Genomic DNA, 25,900 nt, shown 5'->3' with positions numbered 1-25,900 from the left:
AATATCAAATTACCTAATTTTACATAACAATGCGATACAATTTATTTTAATATTATATATTTTTCTAGCTATTCGGTGCTAACTTTTATCCTAACTATATTATAAAAAATAACTATTTCCCTATAAAGTGAGCAGCACGGTCAATTGCTCATCTGATATTATAAATTGAAGATGTATTCCCATACCTGTAAAATATAAAATTGTTTAAAATACTTTAAACAATATAATGGATGTTTATTCTTTGTGGCATTTTTCACTTGAAGATAGTTATGAGTCACTGCAGATGCTGATTAAAAAAATAAAATAAAAAAACTGATAAGCTTCTTCTTAAGGACCCTGTTACCTGCTAAAAAAGATTGAAGCTGAAAGGGACTGTCCATAAAGCCAATGGCCTGTGCTGTGGCCACAATACTGAGAGGAGTGGGCACCAAGTCCACCCACCTTTCAGCTGCCCTTTCCTCCTTTGTGATGCTTCCACAAGGGAGTGGAAGAAAAGAATAAGGACGTTTTTATTTCTGTCTGTAAAACACACTATATCTACTAGGAATATAACAGCATGTATTCTCCAAAAGAACAACCTTCTTAAACTTGCTGTAAAAGTTCCAAGCAGCAAGCTTAGTGAGTTTTTCCTTAAGCTTCCTCAGAAAGCCTCACAGCTGGGGCTACTGTTAATTATTCCAAGCAGCTCTCAGCAAAAAAACTTCAAAGAGTTTCCCTGGGCACTCCTTGGTGCTCTAGGAAGCTTTTAACTCTGTCTTTTCACCAAACCATTTACAAAACTTGGAACCACTGAAAACATCTTTCATCTTTTCCATTCCTCTGTGGTTAATCATGTTTTTGTTCAATTCCATGTTCGGTCCAGTGGCATTTTCTACAAATCTGCTTTGCAGGCAAGCATGTGAATCCAGTCAGCTTTACCAGTGTTCAAGTTCAATAACAAAAACTATGCATCAGGGTGAAGGCAAGCACACATGTCTTCAGATCTAATTCAAGAATTTACACAAACAGAATTTGAAACATCATATTGTAGACTTGGGTTCTTTCTCATTTACTGGCTAGAAGAAACAGTGCAGAGAAATACAATTGTTTCAATCTATATCACTAGATCAGGGAGATTTTGAAACTTAAACAGTAGGTCTTCCCTTGTGATAAAGGTGCAGAGAGAATGAACAGGATGTAACAGGGATAACCTTCAAGAACTGCCTACCTGGCACCTGCAAAACCCTTGTATTTCCACCATAATGCCTAAAATTTTGAGCTCAAAGTCTACGCATTCACTTATTCCATCAAAGAAAATTAGCAAAATACCGGTATTTGCCAGACACAATGCTAACAGTAGGAAGTGTGCTGGAGCTATGATGTTCAATAAAATTCTAAACCACTTTTAAGAAACCTATACGTTTATGGGGGGGAGAAGAACATCAAAGAATAAATACACAGCATACCATATGAAAAGTGCAATGAAAGTGAGAGATAAAATCTACTGGCAACAGAGATAAGAGAATAATTCCCCTTGGTGGATCTGAAGGGCTTCAGGGAGTGGAGGGCTTCTCAGGAAACTTGCCCGCTCCAGAGCGGACTAGGAGTGGGCTGAGAACTCCAGGTAAAGAGGAGGAGGAATAAAGGCAGAGAAGCATAAAGATAAGAAAGGGGAGGAGTTTCATGTTACTACAGTTGAGCGTCTGAAAGGGAAAATTATAAAAGAAAAAGAGTAAAGGTTTAGAAGGTCCATTTTTGCTTCTTTAATAAGTTTAGATGTTATTCTATTGACAAGGTAACACTAATGAATGACCTTAAGCAAAAGGGGGGTGGGGGGGCCAACCCTGACAGCAGTAGGCAAGTTGAGGTGCAAATGGTTGAGACTGGGTGAAGAGAAAGTTCTCTCCAGAAGCCACTGTGCTGGTCAAGGTGAAAATGATAAGAACTTGAGAATCATGAAGCCATTATCTGCAGTTAAAGTTCAGATATCCAGAGTGGGGCAAACTTATTACTCAAATATCTATTTGTATGTGACTTTAAAGCCATTCTTTCCGAAAGACCAGTGCTGCAGACAAACAAGAAAATGAGAAAGCAGCTGCCGATGGCTGTGAGCTGGAAGGACAGAGGGGGACAGAGGACAGAAGATTCAGCCTATTCTGACATTTTCCCTCAAATCAGCTCGGAGCTCATTGAAAAATAAATATCAGTAATGTTACAGGGAGGTTCCACTCCAAGAAGTCCACGTAGGAAGAAAGATCCTCAACTCACCTCCTCCCACAGACACACCAGATCTACACTTACATATAAAACAGTTTCCTCTGGAAAAAACCCAAGAAACTAAAAATGGCTGAGAGACCCCGTCCCATGAGGCCAGTGAAAGGGGAACCACAGAGAAGTGGGTAGGAAAGGCGGAGACGTATTTCTGCCATAAACCCCATCCCTGGTACAGTGACTTACAATCGGGAACTCAAACCCCGGATCTTCTCCCTGAGCAGCAAGGGGTTTGTATCACACTGTGGGCACCCCGGTCATTAAGGCTGGCACCTGAGAGACTGGCCCCCTACGCGCTGGCTTTGAGGACCCAAGTGGCCCATGCTGGCGAGGCCTGGAGGGCTGGCAAACAGGAGAGGCTCCTACAGGGCTCGTGTGCAGACTCGCCCTCCCATGTCCTAGCGCAAGAGCAGCTCTGTGAAGAGTGCCGTGCAAAGAGACACAGTTGCTAATTTTAAAGTGTTGGCTGCTGGGATACCGTCCAGGGAAGGAGGCTAAGGTGCCTTCTTCCTGCTCTCTCTGCTTCACCAGCGCCGGCCGCCGGCAGCAGCATCTTTCTCTCTCCAGCGGTGCCATCCTTACGCTTCAGCAGGTGGGTGGCATCCTCCACACTCTCCCTCTGCCTTGTAGAAGCTGGTGAATACCATCTTTCTCTCTTCTCTTCTGTTTTGTTTCCTTTCTTTTCCTTTGTTCTTCCTTTTCATTTTTCCTTTCTTCCCCCCAGAGGGTGACATCTTTGCACTCTCTCTCTCTGCCTCCCAAGCACCAGTATCTCCTGGAGGGGAGCTTGTACACACATCTGGTGCCCTAATTTTACATCTGGTGACTTGGTTTTTGTAACCGCTATGCAGGATACGCCCCTTGCTGCTTGGCTCTGGAGGCCAGGCGGGCTTGTGTTCCTGGGTCCCACGGGACCATAACAATCCAAGAGATAGTCTTAGCAGACGGCCGCTCCCAGGGCGCTGCCCAGATAGCAGGATGAAACATACTCCTAGTCTTCCTGAGACAGAGGCCTGGCTGCTTGTCCGGGAGCTTTGGTCTGAGGGGCAGGCCTCCTCGTTGGCATACTTCTAGAGGTCAAGGAAGGGCTCTTCGGGAGCAGAGGCTGGGGGACACAATCTTGGCACTCTCCCTCTGCCTTGCTTCAGCTCACCCAGCATCTTCCAAAAAGAAACATACCCTTGTCTGGTACCCTGATTTTTGTGGCTGCTGACAGAGGCCACCTGTTCATAGCCTGGTTCTAATGGCCTGAGGGGCTTATGCTCCAGGTCCCAAAGGGCTGGGACCAATAGAGAAAGAATTCTTTTCTTTTCTTTTTTTTAAATTTATTTATTTTTTATTGATTTTAGAAAGAGAGGGAGGGAGAGGAAGAAAGAGATAGAAACATCGATGAGAGAGAACATCACTTGGCCGCCTCCTGCACACCCCCCACTGCAGATTTGGTCCGTAACCTGGGCATGTGCTCTGACCGGAAATCGAACCAGCAACCTGTTGGTGCATGGTGATGCTCAACCACTGAGCCACACCAGCCAGACGAGGAGGAAGAATTCTAAAACAGCCACTACCCCAGGAAACAGCAAGAGGCAACAGATCCAGAAGTTCAACCTTCCTGTGTGAAAGAGGCTTATTAGCTCATCATCATAGCTGCAGCCTGAGGGTCAGGCTTGTCATTAAACACATCTCTAAGGGCTGGTGCAAAACCTTTTCTGAGACACTGGAGTGCAGGCACTACCTTCACGCACTCCCTCTGCAGTGCTCCAGGGCACAGCATCTCTCAGAGTGGAGCACTTAGATGTGTCTGGTACCCCAATTTTTACTTCTGGTGCCCTTGTTTGGGTGACTGCTTTCTGGGGGATGTCTTTAGTGGCCAAGGGTGCTTTTGTTTTTGGGTTCCATGGGACTGTAACAACCAGAGACATTTCTTGGCAGGCTACCACCCCCAGGGCACTACACAGAGAGCTGGCTGAAACAAGCCCCCCACCTCATCCCGCCAAGCCTTTCTATGAAGGAGGCCCATTTGCTTGTCCAGGAGTTTCAGCCTGGGCAGGCCTCGGGTTTGGAACACACCTAGATGTTATGGAAGTGCTCTCCAGCAACATAGCCAGAGAGTCCATCTCTGTGCTCTCCCTCTGTTTCACTACAGCTCCCCAGTATCTCCCAGAAAGGAACTGATACACTCATCTGGATTTTCACAACAGCCACCCATGGAAAACCTCCAGATTACCAGGTTGTGGTGGTCAGCAGGACTTATACCTGCTGTCCCACAGGACTGCAAATATTTGCACACCTTAAAGGCTGCTACCTGAAGATCTGACTTCCAATCAGCTTGAATCTATGTACTGACTGAGATTCCACCCCACCTCTGGGATACTGACAGGTCTTGGCACACTCTGTCAAGTAAAAGTAAAACAGGTCACTTGGACAGTTACAAATGCCTGAGAGACAACCAAGAGCTTGGGCAGGATTGAATGATACATGTCATCTCAGACACTAGGTCAACACTTCAAGACTGGGAGAAGTGGCCGTTTCACCTAAGTGTAGAAACCAACAGAGAGAGTCATGTGCACACTAAAAAAGAAAAAAAAAAAAAAAGGAAGGAAGGAAGAACTATGATTGAAATAAAACAGTAAGATAGCCCAGATGATGTGGCTCAGTGGTTGAGCATCAGTTTATGCATCAAGAGGTCGCTGGTTCAATACCTGGTCAGGGTACATACCCAGGTTGTGGGCAAAATCCTCAGTGGGGGGCATGCAGTAGGCAGCCAATCAATGTTCTCTTTCATCGATGTTTCTCTCCCACTTCCTCTCTCTCTAAAATCAATAAAAAAAATTTTTTTTAAAGCAATATAAAACCTCATTACAAAACAAACAAATAAACCAAAAAAACATAATGAAACAGAGATAAGTAATTTACCTGATAAGGAGTTTAAAGTAATGGTCATAAGGATGCTCAAAAAACTTGGGAGAAGAATAAATGACCTCAATGAGAACTTCAACAAAGAGACAGAAAATAGAAGATAATGAACAGAAATCATAGAGCTGAAGAATATAAAAGGTGAAGAATATAATAACTGAACTGAAAACAAAACAAAACAACAACAAAAAACCACTCCAGAGGGTTTCAACAACATGTTAGATGAAGCATAAGACAGAATCAATGAACTTTTAGAGATGGTAGAACTCACTCAGAGTAGCCTAAAGAAAAAAAAGTGAAGATAGCTTACGGGACTTATGGGACAACATCATGCAAACTAATATTTGCATTATAGAAGTCCCAGAAAGAAAAGAAAAAGGGTAGAAAGTTTATTTGAAGAAACAATGCTGAAAACTTTCCTAACCTGGGAAGGAAACAAGAACCCAGATCCAGGAAGCCCAGAAAATTCGAAAAATGATGGAGACAAAGAGACTTACACCAAGACACATTATAATTACAATGTCAAATGTTAAAGACAAAGAGAGAATTATAAGAGCAGAGAGCATAAAACAACGTGTTATGTTTAAGGGAACCCCCATAAAACCATAAGCAGATTTTTCAGCACAAACCATATAGTCCATAAGGCAGTGACATGATATGTTCAAAGTGCTGAAAGAAAAAACTTCCAACCAAGAATGCTCTACCTGGCAAAATCATTCAGAATTGGAGAAATAGAGTTTTCTAGACAAGCAAAAACTTAGAGTTCATCGCCACTACGCCAGCCTTATAAGAAATGTTAAAGGGACTTCTTTAAGCTGAAAAGAAAGGGTGCTGATTAGTAATAAGGAAGCATATGAACGTATAAATCTCACCAGTAAGGTAAATACATAGTAAAAGATAATCACTTATAAAAATAGTATGAAGGTCTAAAGACAAATATAGTAAAAGTCATTGTAACCACAAGGATTAGTTAAAGGTAAAAAAATAAGATGTAGCCCTGGCCAGTTTGGCTCAGCGGTTAGAGCCTGCAGTCCGGAGAGACCCTGGTTCGGTTCCCGCTAAGGGCACGTACTTCGGTTGCAGTTTGTCCCCGGCCCTGGTTGGTCCTGCGGGTGGCAGCCACTCGATGTGTCCCTTCACGTCGATGTTTCTCTCTCTCTCTCCCTTCCTCTCTCTCCCTCCCACTCTATCTGTACAAAAAATGGAAAAATATCCTCGGGTGAGGATAAAATAAATAAATAAATAAATAAGATGTAAAATGTGACATCAAAAACATAAAACATGGTGCAGGGGAGAATAAAAGAGTTTTAGAATGTGATCAAACTTAAGCTGTTATAAATGCAAAACAGACTGTTATAAATATAAGCTGTTACAAGTAAGCCTCATGGTAACCACAAAACAAAACTTATATTAAATACAGAAAAGATGATGAGAAAGAAATCTAAACTTACCTCTAAATAAAGATATAGCAAAGCACAATGGAAGAAAACAAGAAAAAAAGAAATGAACAAATTACAAAACAGCCAGAAAACAATTTAAAAATTGTTAATAAGTGCAAATATATCAATAATAGCTTTAAATGTAAAAATACTAAATTCTCTAATAAAAAAACGGAGTGACTGAATGGATTAAAAAACAAAATAAGACCCATCTATATACTGCCAGCAACAGACTCACTTCAGACAAAAGGCCACACACAGACTGAAAATAAAGGAGTGGAAAAAGATATTCCCTGCAAATGTAAACCAAAAGAAAGCTGAAGCAATACATAATGATAAAGTGGCCAATCCTACATAAGGATATAACATTTGTAAATATTTATGCATCCAACATAGAAGCACCTAAATATAAAGAAATATTAATAGACATAAAAGGAGAAATAAACAGCAATACAATAATAGCAGGGAACTTAATACCCCACTTATATCAATGGAAAAATTATCCAGACAGAAAATCAATAAGGAAACATCTGCTTTCAACAACAAGTTAGCCTAGGTGGACTTAATAGTTATATGCAGAACATGCCATCCAAAAGCAACACAATACAAGTGGGACTACATTAAACTAAAAAGCTTCTGCACATCAAAACATATAGGCAACCTACTGAATGGTAGAAAATATTTTCACTCCATATATCTTATTAAGGACTAATATTCAAAATATATAAAGAATTCATAGCACTCAATAGCAAAACAAAAAAAAAATGATTAAAAAATGGGCAGAAGATCTGAATAGATGCTTTTCCAAAGAAGACATATAGATGGCCAACAAGTACATGAAAAGAAACGCAAATTCACTATCAGGGAAATGCAAATCAAAACCAAAATGAGATATCATTTCCCACCTGTTAGAATGGCAATTATTAAAAAAGTCAAGAGATAACAAATGCTGCAGAGGATGTAGAGAAAAGGGAACCCTTGAACCCTTGCAAACTTTTGGTAAGAATATAAATTGGTGTAGTGACTATGGTAAACAGTATGGAGATTCCTCTAAAAGTTAAAAATAGAGCTACCATATTATCTAACAATTCCACTTCTGGGTATTTATCCAAAGAAAACAAAAATAATAACTGAAAAAGATACATGCACCCCTATGTTCACTGCTGCATTATTTACAATAGCCAATACATGAAATAACCAACAGAGGAATAAAGAAAATGTGTATGTGTATACACACACACACACACACACACACACACACTAGAATATTATTCAGCCATAAAAATGAAATCTTACCATTTGCAACAACATGAATGGACCTTGAGGGCATTATGTTAAGTGAAATAAGTCTGACAGAGAAATAAAATACTGTATTATCTCATTTAAATGTGGAATCAAACAAAACAAAACAATAAATCACACACAAAAAAAACAAGCTCATAAATACAGAGAATGGATTGGTGGTTGGCAGAGGCAGGGGTTGTGGGGTGGGGTGGGAGAAATGGGAGAAGGGAGTCAAAAGGTGCAAGTGTCCAGTATAAAATAAATAAATCATGGCTTGTAATGTACAGTGTGGTAGCTATAGTTAGTAATACTGTACTGTGTATTAGAAAGTTGCTAAGAGCGTAGATCTTAAAAACTTCTCATCAGGACCCAACAACTTCTGTAACTATATATGGTGACGTCAACCAGACAATGTGGTGATCATTTCACAATATATACAAACATCAACTCATTATGTTGTACACTTGAAACTAATATAATGTCGTATGTCAGTTACACCTTAATTTAAACTTCACACAAATCGAAGAATGTTATAAGCACTCTGATGTGATTTTGCAGCACAGAAAAGTGAAGAGAATGGGGAGCGCAGCGAGACCTTCTGAAGGAGCAGCGCAGGCAGCTGGTTATGCAGCATGCACGCTGCAGTCAGACGTGAGCCCCATCATCTTTCTCAGAAGCTTAGTACTCAAAAAAAAAAAAAATCAAACTTAATTTCACCTCTCATAAATTTAAAACAGATAAAACAGTGCTTAACACACTAAAGCTCAACAGTGCCAACTCCTTTCCAGCCTCTTTGGTAAGCTAAAATAAAACTATATTTGTTAACAATGGAAAATCAATGCACTGCAAAACACTATGATCCTCGAGTTCAAAGATCTGGGAACTAGCTATTGTTGCCCTCGTAGTCACGGTCAAGAAATGGAAAATAAGAAAAGTCCAGAAAACGCTGCAAGATAACCCAGTACATATTCAAGACCCAAGTTCAAATCCTGTGCTCCTTCCTGAAACTACGATGCTGCCTTATATCCATAGATTCTACTATTTCACTAACCCCATTCATGATTTCTCAAAAAGAATTGTACTACTACTTAGAGAACTGAAAAATAGATTAAACTTAGAGTCTGTCAGACTTATTTCACTTAACATAATGCCCTCAAGGTCAATTCATGTTGTTGCAAATGGCAAGATTTCATTCTTTTTATGGCTGAATAATATTCGTGTGTGTGTGTGTGTGTATTTTCTCAGATTAATCTATTAAAAATAGATTAAACTCACTTCCACCAAGACAAGACAGTGATGCCCATTTATGTTGGGAAGAACTGAAGCAGCAGCTCCACACTAAAGCCCGCTTTGCCTTGTTTGGCAGAAAACAGAACCGCTGCAATATGAGTTACTGGAGGGCAGGAAATGGGTCTTATTGCTCCTTCATAACACAGACTATGCCATCTGGCACCTACAGGAAATTGGTAAATACTTGTTAAGTAACGGAATTAAATCATGAGTGTATAAAGTTTTCTCCCACAGCCCTTTCTGCATCTGACTGTCCACATAAATATGTGAAACTTGTACAACTTAAAACTTCCTGTGTTTACTCATCCAAACGGTGGTGCCTATGGAAATGGGAATCACTGAAAGTTGGGAGAGTGACCTGGATTCTCCAAGGAAAGGAAATACCCTCCCTCTATTGTCTTTGTGATCTGGAGAACAACCTACTTGCGCACGCTCAGTGAGACAGCAAGTTCACGGAGGTGGGTTCTGAGAACCTGCCTTGTGCCAGGTGCTTTGTGCACACAGGGACTGTGAACGGCACAGAAATCGAGGCACAGCTGCCTTGCTCAAGACCACACAAGTTGCAAAAGGCAAAACTGGAGTTCTAGCCAGATCTCAATTTCAGTATCCATGCTCTTCCCACCACACCACAGCAATTTTCAAGATACATTAAATATACAATTATATAATGATAACTGTATCATGATGTTAAAATTACATTCAACCTAAGTACCATCTAATCATGATTACAAATCTCATTAAAATGTAATTCTTTACTCGCACTAACACGATTGCTTTTAGTTCTTTCTTCATTCTTTCAGACAATCCGTCAATGTTGTTTGAACAGTTCAAATACACTTTTAAAATGCAGAATGATAATATTTCATTGAAGAGTTCAGTGACGTGTTTGAATTAAACAGCAATTTGTCAAAAAAACAAATGGCCCACCAGATTTACAAGTGATCTACAGAACTTGTAAATGTTTTATATGCATACACAAAGCAGCATGCTGCTCTGGGAGGTATTTGTAAGGTGCACTGTGCCATCAGGCACATACAGACGCAGCACATTGTAGATCTGCTTCAACAGCATTCCCCAGTGTTCAGCTCCGACCTGCACTTACACTGCCTGCGTTAACAGCTGTAATGGAACCGCGCAGAGCCTTAGGCAAATAAACATGATAACCACCAAGGATTTTTACTATAGCAGTGCAGAGTAGTGACATAAAATGCAGAAGATCAAACACTACAGGAAAAAAAAGTGTAGTTGGCAGTGTGGGAGAGTGAAGAAACTGAGACATTGCATTTGTTAAGTTCTTTCCGCTAGTACTCAGCTCAGCACTTTCTAGAAAGTGCTACCCAAACGTTGTGCCATGTGGGAACTGTTTCTAAAGGAAATAAAAATGCCTTGGGTGGTATGCTCCATCATGATTTCAATAAATAGAAGAGATTTTAATATATACACTAATAAAAAGTCTGCTTTCTGCTCCAAACTGTTCTCCCAGACTGCACAGACCTCCACCCCCATTCCCCGGTCTCCAGAAACAGAGAGAAGTGTGACTTTCCAGTCACACCGCTCAGCTGGCTGGGAGCTGAGGGAGGGGCAAGGGGAAGAAAGTGTGAGCAAAGACCATGAATGACTATCCACCCTTCTATTCACTTACCCACTCTGGGGTTATGACTGCACAGCCTCCTGCCTACATCACAGAAATAACAATGTTGCCAATGGAAATGGGGTCCTTCCACAGAGTCCAGAGAGAAGTGTTTGGAAGGATCCACACATGGGAGGATGTGGGGTCGTGGTACGGTTTACTGGAGCTGGAGCAAACGCAAAAGGCTGTCCCTTGGGCTCAGCTCCATCCTGCTGTGGCAAAAGTCCAGCCTTTGTCTTCATCAGGCCCAGAAATAGGGCCAGTGTCCAGAAACTCTGTGCCATGCTAAAGCCTAGTCCAGTTTAGTCTCTGTCCCCATCTGGCTAGCTTAGTCTGTTCCTGGCTGCGCTTTGGTGCTGTGCCCAGGCCCGCGCTTGGAGCCCACTCCACTGGGCCGCAGGCAGCTGGTAGGCCCGCGCGGCTGTTCCGGAGCGAGGGCGGCATGCTAACCTGTGAACGCGTGTTGTCCCACAGGTGAGAGAGAGAACAAGAGCTTCGTCAAGCTTGGATTATATAATTCCTGGCTTGGGAAGGACCAGGCACTTTTTCCAAATAACCAGTCAATTCCAGTCCTTTGCAGGCTTGTGCTGGGCCCTCGCCTAACCAATCCATTTCCTAGATCTCCCAGGGTTCTGTGTACTTATCCAATCCAAGCCTCCTCTCCATGGCCACCTTCCTGGCTTCTAAGGGGCATGTGCCCAGCAGAGGAACTTCCCCTTTATTGTTTTCCCTCTCCCTGGGTAATCCGGGCTAATGACAAGTCCTGATGTCCAAGTCCCTTGCTCCCTCCCTTTCTTTATCAGTGTCTAGCAACCTACACCTTTTCTGTCCCCAAGATACTTTGGTGCTTAATGGTGCAACTCAAATATCACACCTGATTTCTTTTCTGAACCTACACACATAACTATTTTAACAAATGTAGATGTGAAAGTATCTAGAAACTGGTAAACATGGTTTCTCATGGAACTGATTCCAAAACTAAACTTGCCTTGTATTATGTGAAAAAATATGACATAGATTTATCTCATGACTGTGATTTTTTTGATTCCTGAATTTATTTTATCAGCTTCAGTGGAATGCAGGTTAAAAATATTTTGGGGGGAGCTGTTAGACGTTGGCAAAATTATTATACTTATTACTTTTATTAGAATTAGTAAAATCTCTTTAATCAATAGAACCAAATCTTTAACATGTCTACTTTCTCAACTGAATGATTTAAATTATTTTTTATTTTATAAGAAAAATTCATAACCTGTTGTAATGTGTGCTTTAAGCAACTAACTTGCCAAAATATCTTTAGCACATCTTGACTGTAAGTAAAAAATAAACTGTCGCCCAGCTGGTGTGGCTCAGTGGTTGAGGTTGGCCCATGCACCAAGAGGTCGCCAGTTCGATTCCCGCCCAGGGCACATGCTCAGGTTGTGGGCCCGATCCCCAGTGGGGGGCATGCAGGAAGTGGCCAATTGATGTTCTCTCTCATTGATGCTTTCCTTCCTCTCCCATTCTCTTCCTGTCTCTCCCTTTCCTTTTCTCTCTCTCTAAAATCAATAAAGAAAAATTATTTTAAAATATTAAAAAAACAGACAATTTTTAAAATTTCAGCCATAAATCACTGAATTCAAAGCACTTAATAATGTGTCAGACTGTGGCAGGTAGGTCATATGAGTAGTTTTATAATATATGAACTATTGGTGCACTTTATACTGCTAACAAATTTATTTGTTGCACCTGGTTTAAATCAGCATGGCCATTTAAATTTAAATTAGTTTAGCAAACAAAATAATAAAAAATAGGTATTTCAAAATCTATTTTTCTACCTCTGCACATTTGAAATTAATCAATATATTTCTTATCAGTTTCCCATTACTATAAAATGTATAAAGTTTACTGGTACCACAATGGCAGATGAACTAAAATAACTGAAAAGCATCAAATATTTCTAACTTTTATTGGTATAGAGGGCTATTTTACACACATATATGCACAAGAACAAACACGCTACTTGTTTAAATATATAAATGTACACATATATGTATATGTATATTAAACAAAGTCACACAAGTATCTATTTACTTTCAAAAGCTGATGGCATCACTGAACAACTAAACATGAGTGATTTTTTTCTAATAATTTTCCTTCCAAAATATTTCATGTTATTTAACAGACAACATTCCAGAAATATACATATCATCTCACTTATTTCTTAACTGCAAATGTGGTCACATAAATCTATTATAGAACTATAACAAAAATATGCATATTGGTAGTATACCCTGTGTATGTGTATGTGTACTAATTGAATACATGTATTCAGTTCCACCAGCCCTTCTAATAGTATCAAACGCAGGCATTCCTTTTTCATTTAACTGGAAAAACCAAAAAGCTTTGGACATAGAGCAGAAAGTAATAAGAATTATTTTTTTGTTTAAATTATGTTGCCCCTTAAATTATACTGCACAAGTAAAAGCAGAACTGGAATAATTCTAACATTAGACACTGTAGCATACAAACGTCTCCAACTAGGAAAACTGTCAAGACAACCTGGTTAGTGTCAGTGAAAGTAGGTCTGTCCTTTCTTAGCTATACAACTGGAAGGAGAAAATCCTGCTACCAGAGGCCTCTTCAGATAAAACCACAGTTTTTCAGCCAAAGCATCTCTTCTTTCTCTGCAAAGTGCCTAGTCAGCTAAGCTCTAAATGTTATATGTTCTTTTTTTTTTTTTTTTTTTTTTTAACAAAACAGTAAATGATTGGCTCTTCTACACTGTTTACCCCTATCCTAGGTCAATTTATTCAAAATTCAACTTTTTAAACCAACAAATGATGAATGAAGATCTAAAACCTTAACCAGAGTTTAATAAAGAAAAACGGTCTCCGTCAAGATAAGTTTACATAAACATTCAGAAAGATAGCACTAGTGATTATATGATCTAGAATAAACAGACATTTCCCAAAAGAATGGTGGCATCAAATACATCTTCCAAATTTCTACTAATGTCTTTACTAATACATTGGAAATAACCCCACTGACAAAAGTACCCTAATAATTTTCAGTAACACTAAATAATACTATCTCAATCAGTTAAAATTCCAAAAGCACTGATGTGATGAATGGCAGTGTAATTCAAAATTACATTATCTAGTCCAAATTTCACTACCTTCAGAGTATTTACTTTGCACATCCCAAATACAACAAAACAGCCACAATATACACTAGAGAAAATGAAGTGTTCCTACCAGGTTTTTGCAATAAGAAAAAAAAAAAAAAAAAAAAGCTGCTTTTTTTTTATGTAAAAAAGACATGAAGAAGATAACCATATTAAACTAAAAAATAGTAAAAGATATTATATAATTTCAAACTCTACATATAACATATTAATCTCAAATTTTAAAATAGTAACATTTCCTCATCAAAAATGTCCTTCAGCAGATATTATCATCCTTTTCTTGAAATGTTATAAGAAATTAATCCCTTAATTATCATACAATTACCTTCATAGTTATTGGGGAGAGACAATTATTAAAACAGAGCTATTCACTGACACATTTAGAAATTTCAGGTGATTTATTATTTTATCCCAATATCTAACAATTGATACAGAGAGACATACACTATATACTCTAGTTAAATATACATTCTAATAAGTACCACACCAAGGTAAACAGTAAGTTTGGAAATGTAAAGTGTCCAAATATTTCTGCCATGAATCCTATTTGTGTTCCATTATTGTCTTACCTCAACGATTTTGTCATGAATCTCCAGGCCATCTGCTCTGTCAGCAGGTCCATTTTCCAAAATTTTTGAAACATAAATTCCTTCTGTTGATATTTCTTCTTGATTATCCTATAAAAAATATGACCAGTCACAGTAAGAAAGCAGTAAACAGGTTTTTAAGTTGGATCAAGGACAATTTAGTAAATGTCTCACTGCCAATCCTCCTTAACATGCAGCCCTCTTTCTTAGCTGGGGATTTGACATGGAATTTTAACTTACTTAACACCAAACAGTCATTAATCAAGATGACAGCTTTAATGAACGAGTCCAGCATCTCTGACCAGATTATCTATTTACTGCATGTTTTTGAGTATACATAAGGAGCTATGGGGAAAGGGCGGTATCAACAGGCTCCTCAATATGATTTATAAAACATCTAACTTCTAAAGAGAGGGTGCAATTTAAAAGGGTTATAAGTTAAAGAAAACAAAAAGCATATCCAGCCTCATTATATAATTGGTTTGAGATGTGGTCACAGTTTAGAAAATATCATTTAGCCTCATGATGCGACAGATTTGGAAATACAGCTCTGACTGTTTCTAGACACAGGGAAGACTGAAAGCTTGCTCAAGTGCGAAATCACTAAAGGTCAACACTAAACTGCAAGAGAACCCATTCAAAGCTTATCTACACATTTCCAGGTGTAATGGGCCTAATGATTAGGTAAACCTCAAACATATAACCAATAGGGTACAAGTAGGACGTTTAGCCAGTTCGTTCCAGGAAACCAATTACAATGAAAAACTTATTTAGGGAAAATGTCCAATATCTTATAATACATCATATAATTTTAAATGTCATTTTATTTCATGGCAGGTTAAGTAAAATTATTTCTCCTTAATTAGGCTTCCTTAACATGAATTTCAAGAGGGTCTAAAAAATGGCAATGTCATCTAAATGTCAAACACCTAACTAGCGTTTATAAAAATATCCCTTAGGGGAAAATGAAACAAAAATGATATGATGAAAAGACGTCTACTTTTTCCATAATAAATGGGGGCTGTTCTAGAAGCAGAAGCAAAGCAGTCGTGAGTTGCAAGGTTTTTGAAAGGCTAAACATAAAGAGGAAATATGTCATTGCCGTCCTGGCCTAAACAGAGCATATGGCTAACAATCTAAGACAGTTTCCTTGGACCACATCTGTAATACAGGATGCAAAAATGTCGTGGCAGTTTATTGGGAAAATTAAAGAACATGATTTTTTATAGTTTCACCACCTTTTTCTGGTTATGGTATAGATTAAGTTGATGTAGTATTTAAAGGATGTAATAGAACTTTGCAACTACAGTACAGAATATGGTATAAGTTTATGACTCATGCATTTTGAAAACAATTGGCATCAATGTAGAAAGTATTATTCATTCAACTAAATAAAGGACTTGATTTGGGAAGCCAACAATATTTCAAATCTCCTCTCATCCTATAACATGGCATTTCCTATGTAATTATGAAAACAATATCCCTTATTTCAAAACTTATTTTAATTGTTCATTCATTCATTCATTCAACATGTATTATATACTGCCTGGTCTGTGTAAGCATCTGGAAACTGACTATTTTAACCTAGTAAATAGAAGTTTTATACTTGCCTAATATTATTAAATAGAAATTGCTATACAAATTATTGTGAAATTGATATATTTAAGAAATTTGACAATGGGGCAATATACTGTGGACAACACATGAAATGAATTCTATTTTTTTAAGTAGTAAAGAGAAACAAGTTTTTGGCTGTTTTATTTTGTTTTTCTCAAAAAACATATAGGTATGTACTGGAATATTTATATTAAGGAAACTATTTAATCACAAGCATAATTTTAAAGATCAAACCATGTGTTTTTCTTATTCAAAATCCACAAATGAAAGCTATGTTTTTTAAACATTTTATAAGCAAAGAGTGAGCTATGCATTAACTAGTTCGGTTACCTGATTTGGTCGACCTCCTATAATATTGAATCCCAAAGTGTCATTTTCTCTTTCTAATACAATGGTGAATGGCTTATGGTCTCCATCCTGAAAGAAAGGGGATAATATAACAAACTAGGTAAAAAAATATTTTTTTAAAATGCTAGAATAAAGCTTTTTTCTTTACTGTAAATAACATTTGAAAAGGGGAAAAATTTATAATTAAGGATGGCTGAATTTGAGAGAAGGCTGATTTCTTCCTAAATTTACTTTAAGGTATGTGTTTGAAGGGAACAACTGCATGTGAGAAAAATAACTATTTTCAACTAAATGGCATTGCATTTTTACACATGCAGCTTTTTATCCTAATGCAGTCATCATCTAATTCTGACTTCAATGTAATTGAAAAGAGAATTCTGGTTTATTATTCTTTCCCTTTATTACAGAGGAGTGAAATAAAATTGTCTAAGGTTATGAGAATTGTTCTATGTAAAAATTTCACTTTGGAAAGTCTTAAGGAATAGTGAACTATTTATAACTTTCTTTCGACTGTAATATTTGGATTACTCTTGTCATGCAGGATCTGAAAGGTTACAGTAATCCTAATATTAAATAGTATTCTTACTGGGTTCTGTGTAACTCCTGAAGGATTTAAAAAACAGGATTTTAGCTAAGTAAAGTACTACTTCTTTCCTGATGGCTAAATAAGAGCAAACACGTAGGAATCATATCTACAACCTGTTTTTTAGTAAAGACCAATTTAAAAATAAGATGAAACTGTGCCAGACTAGATGAGTTTTATTTATGGTTATGGATATTATTTACTATCCTAGTTGTTATATATTTGGTAACTACTCATGAATGATAAACTTCATAAGCATCATTACCACTGCTACCATCATCACCCCCTTTTCTCAGGCAGTGCACACAGCAGCCCCTACTGGTAGTGGGAAAACATTTCTAAGCAGCACAGAGAAGCCTTCTAATAATTAAACCTGCAAATCAGACAGTTTTTCCTCACTTCTAAGAACCACAACTTCACTTGTTGAATGGACTTCTCTGTCATATAATTCTAGCTAGTACTCCTTTCCATCAACCACTGCTTCCCTAAGACCCAGCAACCTGAACTGGCACCACAGAGCATATTTCTGTGCTTCTCTCTGGCTCTTCCCGTTTTGTAAATTTACCTGGACATAAATAGGATAGAGAAAGAATCATAGGTAGCATCCAGTCTTTTAATAAGCAGTGTGCTTCCGTTTATCAGAGTAGAAACAGTTTAGCCCCTCACATTTTAATTTTCTTTTTCAGGTTCAAGGCAGAAGCGTCTTAAGTCCATGCCCGAGTTGGAGGCAGTCCCAAATGGGAATCATCCTGGGTTGCTCCTCCCCAGGACGCTGAAGAATGAAAATCGCTCCATGAATGGAGAGCAAGTTCTGCTAAATCCCTGCTCACCATGGCAGCGACCAACAATGTCAAACACTGTGCAGAAGTCCTCCAGAAGAGAAGTAACAGCTTTATAAACAAGCCTCTTCACAAGGGCTGCTGCAAAGAGGCTTGTTTATTCGGTCTAAAAGCGGGCAGTCCCAAGCACAGTGCGGGGCCAGCAGCTTCGACAAAGAAGGGAAACAGCCGCTGCCCTGGGCTCCTCTGACCGCAGATGGATGTGGCTGCTCTCAGACTTGGTGCCCAGTCTCTCTCTCTCTCTCTCTCTCTCTCTCTCTCTCTCTCTCTCTCTCTCTCTCTCTCTCTCTCTCACACACACACACACACACACACACGCTCCACCAATCATGAAACAAGAAGGCAGGTAAGGGTTATTTAGGGAAGGTCAGGGTAATGAAAAGAACTCTGCAGGTCTAAGAAAATCTCATCTCTTAACTCTAGTTCCTCACATCCCAGACAGTCCCTGTATTAAGCAGAAGGTGGCTGACATGGAGAGTCTGACAGGGAAACTAAGTCATTCAGAGCCAAAGGTGTGGGACTGACCAGGCCGCAGGGATGCTGGTGCAGCGGGAGAGGGGTTCGGGGTCCGAGGGGTCCCTGCTTCCTGGATTTCTTCCTCTGGCTTCAGGTATAGGCCAAAGGTACAAAATGTAGGCAGAAGGGGGTAAGGGCAGGAGGCTGAAAGATGGGGAGCAAGGCTTCTGGGTGAGAAAACGAGTTTTCTTCATTCCTCCTTCTTCGTGGAGAAGTTGGAATTGAAACTGTTTAACTCTTTCCAATCCTAATATAAGTAGAAAGGGGGCAATCCTAGTTAACTGCAATACTAACACATTCGAAATTTAAATCATAATATAATAAGGTCAGGGAGAGAGGGTGCCTCCTACTGCGTGATAAGGAAGGGTATCACCTTCCACGGAAGTACAGGAAGAACTGTTCCTCTTTCCACCCCAGTCGATCTTTCCCCGGTGCCCTGTCCCTCCGAGCTTACCGGGCCGTGGCCTCCGCCCAGGTCCCTGGCGAAGTTGCGGACGTGAGCCATGTGCTGGGTGAACTTCTCCTGGTACCTGCGGGCCGTGAGCTGCACCTCGCCCTGCAGCGCCCAGAGCTGCGCCAGCAGCGCCTTCTCGCGTCGCCTCCAGGCGAGGACTCGAGGCCCGGGCCCCCGCCCGCTCCCGCAGCAGCCGCCCGGCAGCCCCCCGCTAGCGCCCCCGCCCCGGGCGGCCCCAGGCGCCGCTCCGCAGCCCCCCCGCGCGGGCACGTCCCCGCCGCAGCGGCCGACCGGCCCCGAGACGCAGCCCCAGCGGCGGTGGCGGGCAGGGCCGAAGTCACAACTCTCGACGTGCGCTGCCAGCTCGTGCAACCGGACCGAGCGGCCGCAGCCGCGGGCGCGGTAGTCACACTGGATGCGCAGCTTGTGGATGAGGCTGCGCAGAGGCAGCACCCGGTACAGCTCGCCAGGCGCCAAGGGCTGGCACTGCAGCGGGCACCGGCGCCGCCGCGCTGCCCAGGGCAGCAGGCAGCTGGCACAGAAGACGTGCCCGCACGGCGTGCACAGGGGCTCCTCCAGCACCTGGCCGCACAGCTTGCACTCGAAATCCGGGTCCACGGCTTCGGCGAAGCGCTCCAGGGCAAAGCCCATGGCAGGGATGGGGGGAGGGGGGCGCGGAGTCCACTTTTTCCGACCCTCCTTGTCGCCCCGGGGTACCCCTGGGACCGCACTCCCACAGCGGCCCTAGTTGCTCCGAAGGGAGGAGGCGAAGGATGGGGGTTTGTAGTCTCAGAGTTTGTTTGGCTTGAAGTTTTCAGGCTCCAGCTAAGTCCCCTAGCTCCGCCGTATTGATGCTAATAGACGCCAACTCTAGTGATGCGCCCCCCCCCCACCCCCCGCTGCTCTGCAATTTATATTCTTTCAAATTTTGTTCGCGGAGAGCTGAGGCCAGCTTACAATAGCCCTTGGAAAAACTGTGCTCCACTTTGCACAGTGAACTTCAAGCAGTCTTGCAGCAGAGCTGGTAACGGGCTCGGCGCGCATGTTGATAAATAACTTTTAATTCCACCTAAATATAAGCTCCAGGAAAGCAGGATCTTGGTCCACGAGGTTTTCCATTGAATCCGCATCGCTCCGTATCAAGTCGATCTTCAACAAATGTGTTTGAATTAAATGCACTTTTGTTCTTTCAAATTAGCCAATTACAAAACCAGCAATTAAGTGTGTCTGCCACCTTAGGAAAATCGCTCTGAGGTATCTACTGAGGCGGTCTTCTCAAAGCATGATCCAGAAATCAGGTGCATGTCGTGAGGCAGGATGATGACTGCCAGCAACGATGTGGGAAAGGCCAGGTGCTTGCCTTAGGAAACCTCTCTCTTAGGAAGAACTTGAACCTCCATTCAAGACCTCCTACCAAGTGAGGAGGCTTGGATTCTGTTGCTGAGCAGTCCAACTCCAGGTGCAATCACCACGCCATGCATTTTCTACTTGCACAGGCATTTGCCACCCCGAAGGGAATGCAATCATCGGGGCACCCAGGAAGGCGACTTAAAGGGACGGATTGTGAAAGAAAGCTATGAGATAACAAATAAAATCTTAATAGTTGCTTCCCTCTACTTACCCTGAATATACATTTTACGCCTAGACTGCCTCCTCCCCAGTTTGACTCTTCAAAGTGTGTAGCATGCCAGGCCTTACGGGAAAACAAGCAGCTCTTGGTGCCTCCAAGCCCTCCTTCCCCACCGTCCTTCACCATCTTCTGAAACTTAGAAATACAAAGCAACCCTATCACCTGTATACATGACACTTCCTGCCCCTATCCTGAAGCTATTTTCCACAAGCCTGGGATGGGCTCCCTAAATTAATCATTGATGATTTCTCATTGCTAGCTGAGCATTGTTCCCAGAAAGCTGTGTACTTTTGTATAGCAGGAGAAGCTATCAGTTGAAACACACAAACAAGGCTCCAGTCTTTGCCACTTAAGTCCTTGAAGCTAAGGGAAGAATTAGCAACAATTAATAATAGAGGCTAATAAGAACCTTCTGAGCCTTCTTTCTGTTTGAAAGATGAGATTTTATTAGAGCAGTTCAATAGCAGTGGAGATCTTGGAGTGGCTGGCCAGATATTTGATACGCTTTCAAATTTGTTTCAAAATAAGATGCTATATTCCACATTCTGTACATATAGATGTACGATCAAGTAACATTTGCCACAATGTCTAAATGTCCCCCTTCCCTTTGGCCTTTCATGAAGTAAACAAATAATAATTTCCAAATAAATAAGAAATCATTGAACATTAACAGCATGAACATATACTTGTGAATTGCATAGACCATAAAAAGGAAAATATTATAGAATTTATTCACATAATCTGGGCCAGAGGATTCTATTCCATGTTTTGTTTTGTTTTGTTTTTTAGTTACAGAAAAAAGCTATGACTTATGGCTAGGACTTTGTAGCTAGGGCTTGACATTTATTTCACACTAAACACAACAGCAGCGAGAACATTTTTTAAAAAGAAAGAGAGAATAGATGCAATCTGAAAATGTTCAACTGAGATATTAGGAAAATGAGAGCTGCAGTTAAAAAAATTCAACAATGGTTATATGATGAGTTTGGTCAACCCACATATTTCCTGTAGCAAAAGTAGGGTCGTGAGTAGATTATGGTATGAGTAATTCCAGGATGAATAACATTTTGATTGTTGAAGAGAAGATGGATGTCAAAAACCTTGTCCACAGAGAATAACAAATTCAAAAATGAGAACATGCGAAGTGAAGCCAAGTAACGAAGTAGGCCAAAACGGAGCTGAGGAGAATCTTTTACATGAGAAAATGCAAGCTCAAGTGCTTCCAAGGGAGTTAATTACCAGGACAAAAACATTATGAGTCGAACACTAAGGAAATAGACACACCTAAGCCATATGAAGATATTGTAGCATAATTAATCTGTGACATCAATTGAGCTAAATAGTCTGATTCTATTTTCCAGACTATCAGATTATTCTGTATATTAGGAAAATTGCAACATCTCAGAAGAGCTTGGGTGAGCTAAGAATCTGGAGCCCAATTAGATTGAAGTAACTAGGTAAACACAGAAAGCACTTGAAATAAGTTTAAGTTATGCAAAACTATTTCAGCAAAACAGATCCAGTAACATTTACAAAGCTTTTGGCAAATGAGAAAAATCAGCACCTTGCATCATTAGCTTGGGTGTATCCTTATGTCTTCACTGATCAGAATTATCTATTACAAATTCCTGGTTAGTGAAAGCTGCAGGCTCAAAAGCAATGTTGGGGGAAGAGCTGAAAGGCAAGCCACTGTCTTTCTTCTTGTTGGGAAAGGTCACTTTCCAGCTGTCCTGCTGACTGTGGCCGAGACCAGGAACTATTACCTTTCGCATAACCTTCCATTTAGACTGAGCCTGAGAATATGTTTTGCCAACTGAGATATAATGGGAAGACAATAAATATACTTCTTTCATCTCCAAGCTTAGGACCATGGCTGAAGTCAAAATATTTTAAAGTAATAAGTGTTAGGTTAGGTATTTTCAGTTTAGGAATGAATTTTTGCTTCAATCCACTATCAGGGATTATATATTCATGAAAACAGGTAAAGAATTTACTTGCTATATTTTGGGGGCCAATTTCTAGAGCAGTAATAAGAGTGGGTATGGCCAGCCAGTATGGCTTAGTGGTTGAGCATCAACCCACGCACCAAGAAGTCCCCGATTTGATTCTGGTCAGGGCACATGCCCAGGCTGTGGGCCAAATCCCCAGAGGGGGGCATGCTGGAGGCAGCCAATCGATGTTCTCTCTCACCTCACCGATGTTTCTATCGCTCCCTCCCTCTCCCTTTCTCTCTCTCTCAAATCAATAAAGAAAAAAAAAAAGAGTGGGTATGGCTGCGAGTACTTCCTGTGAGTAGAGGCAGGGTTCCAACCCAGCTCTGAGTCATTCCTACGTCCCAGGATGAAAAGGGAATCTGAGAGTTACTGATTGTTAAGTCAAAGTTAAAAGACCTAATACTGAAATACTATATTCCAAGACTCAGAATGATGAATGGAGAGGTGAAAAGGAGAAAGAGATAATTTTTTGTCCACCCCATGCATAGATAATACCTTAACTCAACTCGTTTGTGATTGCTTTTTCATGTTGTCGCATCCATTTGATTGAAAATCATGAAGTCAGGAAACTCGAAGAAAATTTTCAAAGAAACAAATCACTTCTTTAATTCATACACGTTTAGTTTACTTTGGTACTTTTAACAAAACAGAAATTTTTTAATTTTCTATTATAAGAACTTGAAATCTCATCATTTATATTTTCTTTTCCCAATTTCCCTGGTCATGTATCATAAATTACTGTTATAGCCTATAATCATGTGCATTTCTCCAAAGTGCCCTAAATTTAAGCTGTAACTATCTATCTAAGATTACCCCGGTAGGTGAGGTCAAAATAGTTCCTATGGAATACATGTATTTGTTGTTGTTGTTTTGTATTATTGAAGCTAGTGTTCATTTTTCTTATCTTTATGTCATTTGCATCATAACCTATCAGAATTTCACCTAGTAACATAAGTAAGTGTGTTCATAAAGCATGAAATAGTAAAAAGGTCAACTTGGAACTATTTAAAAATTCCAAACTTGATAAAAACAATAAAAGATGCTTTAAAGTTGAGTTATTTGAAAGCTCAATTAGAATGAAGAAGCTATTTTTACAAGATAGGCTGATAGCATATTATGTCAGAGAAGACACACTTTTGGATATGTATTTTACTCTGAAAAGTACAGAACTGGTCTAACCCAGAGAACATAGAGCAATATCAGTCATGATTCCTGTCTGTTGATGTGCAATCTATTAGAAGTTATTTTCTATTACTTTGCTTTTCAATTATGTTTGGCAAAGTGAAGAGTAAGGGCATCATGACAGTACAGAATGCCATTTTTAAGAAGAATATGATATGAACAAAACTATTATGTACAGCAAAGTACAGCGTATGATTTATAGTAATCGTGCAGTCTCTGTGAGAATGAATTATCAGATACAGCAGAATTATGAATTGGAAGGAAACCAAATTGAAGTGAGATCTTAAAAACTGGAAACTTTCAATTCATTTATGGACTGATTTCTAAAGTCACTGAGACATTACTTAAGGTAACATTATTATCCTATTTAAGTAAGACATTTTATGAGAGATGAAATCCTATATTAAAACAACCTTGATTTTGTGCTGTATCTCTGTGGGTCACAATCACTGACAAAGAGGGAAGATATCAGAAACAACTGTAAGAGTTTATAGGTAATAACTACTTACTCTGTGACAGGCACAGCGGTACCCTCAACATGCACAATCTCATTCCATTCTCCCAGTGCCCATTTGTTGTAGATATGTTATTATTCCCACAACGTGCCTAAGTCTATACAAATAGAAAGTGGCAACATCTGGGATTAAGCCAAGGTCTACCTCATTAAAAAACTGCCATTCTGCCCTGCCTGGTTTGGCTCAGCAGTCAGAGCATCGGCCTGTGGACCAGAGAGACCTGGGTTTGGTTCCTGAAAGGGCATTTTGTCCCCGATCCTGTGGGTGGTGGGTGTCAGCCTGTAGATGTGTCTCTCTCACATCCTTGTTTCTCTCTCTCTTTTTCCTTCTCTCTCCTTCCCTCCCCCTCTATCTGAAGATAAATGCAAAAGTGTCCTCAGGCGAGGATTACAAAAACAAAACAAAACTGTCATTCTGCAGTACAGTACACTTAAATGGCTTGTTTTCACATTTACTATGGGGTCATTTTAGGATGAAATGCACTATAAAATGTGACATGTGAATGGAAGTTATAATTGTGTCTATTTTATTCCATTGTGTAAATGCTACCACTTTTTCCCCTTTCTCTAAGGAGGGAAATTCTAGGGTCAGATTTATTAGAGGTCTTTGAGTAATTGATGTGAATGAGAATATTGACATTATTAACTGTTCTGTGTAACACCAATGTGGTCATATTTTTAGATCATTTTGTCCACATAATTGGTCTCAAATAGCTGGGAGCTTTCTATATAATAAACCAATTGTCTCAGTTCTTTAAATCCTGGTTTAATAAATCATTCAATATATATTTTGGTTGAAACTTTATTTTGTGTTTAGTACTCCAATGAGGATTTTCTGTATCTTAGTATGTTTTTGCTGTTTCTTCAAAATCACATAGATTTCCACAAAATTTTGAGATATGGTAAATTCATTAAATAAACATGGTGCTTAGTGAAAACTATTGAATATAATTTTTTTGGGGGGGGGGTTGCTATTTATAGTAGAGTTAGAACCAGAGTCTAAAGTCACTAATCAGATTTACCATAAGTATATTTCTTTGGGTTTCTGAAGCCAGTTTGCTTAATTTTTACAATTCAAAGGAAATCTATAAATAGTTAATATTATTTATTAGCAATTTATTACGATTATATGCATTTAAAAATAAAAGGAATTGGATATTCTGCATGAAAACTCTGTTAACTACGATAGGGTCTAAGAAACAAAGAGATGTTCCTGCCATTGTTTGTCACCACACCATGGGTTTGTGTATGAATTACTTAATTTTAGTAAAATCTCACCTGTAAAATAAAATAACTGACATCTTTATCCTCTCATCTCCCAGAAATACATAGATAATAAAATAAAATGTCTATAGTTTGGGATGCTTTAATGCCCACTTATAATTATAAAGAAAATGATCATATACTACAATATAATATGAGACTCCTAAGCTCCTAAAATCAGGGTATCCTACGATTACTAATGTAAAGCAAATCACAGTGTTGCCAACAGCTGGTTAAATTAGTCTTGACCAATTTAGTTATCATTTTCTGAATTAATTTCTTATCATCTGTAAAATGAGAATAATTTCATCTACCTTATTGGGTTATTGTGTAACTGATTTAGTAAACATAATATAGAACCTTGAAGTATAGAATCACTACTGATGTAGTATTATATAAGC

At 39.7% G+C, this 25,900-nt stretch overlaps 1 protein-coding gene across 1 annotated transcript in view; it reads right to left on the bottom strand.

Moving 5' to 3' along the window:
* The window catches only part of PDZRN4 (PDZ domain containing ring finger 4), a 342,630-nt gene extending 323,063 nt beyond the window's left edge, over positions 1–19,567 (bottom strand). Inside the window, exons 1-3 of the mRNA XM_036252177.1 lie at positions 18,917–19,567; positions 16,507–16,593; positions 14,542–14,649 (exon numbers count right to left, since the gene is read on the bottom strand). Of these exons, the coding sequence (XP_036108070.1) occupies positions 14,542–14,649; positions 16,507–16,593; positions 18,917–19,567 (846 nt within the window). The remainder of the gene's footprint in view (positions 1–14,541; positions 14,650–16,506; positions 16,594–18,916) is intronic.
* Between the last annotated feature and the right edge of the window lie 6,333 nt (positions 19,568–25,900).

The sequence above is a fragment of the Molossus molossus genome, unplaced genomic scaffold (assembly GCF_014108415.1).
Source record: "Molossus molossus isolate mMolMol1 unplaced genomic scaffold, mMolMol1.p scaffold_m16_p_10, whole genome shotgun sequence".
Classification (NCBI taxonomy): Eukaryota; Metazoa; Chordata; class Mammalia; order Chiroptera; family Molossidae; genus Molossus; species Molossus molossus.
The sequence above is the reverse complement of the archived record's forward strand: the minus strand, read 5'-3'. Positions and strand labels throughout refer to the sequence as shown.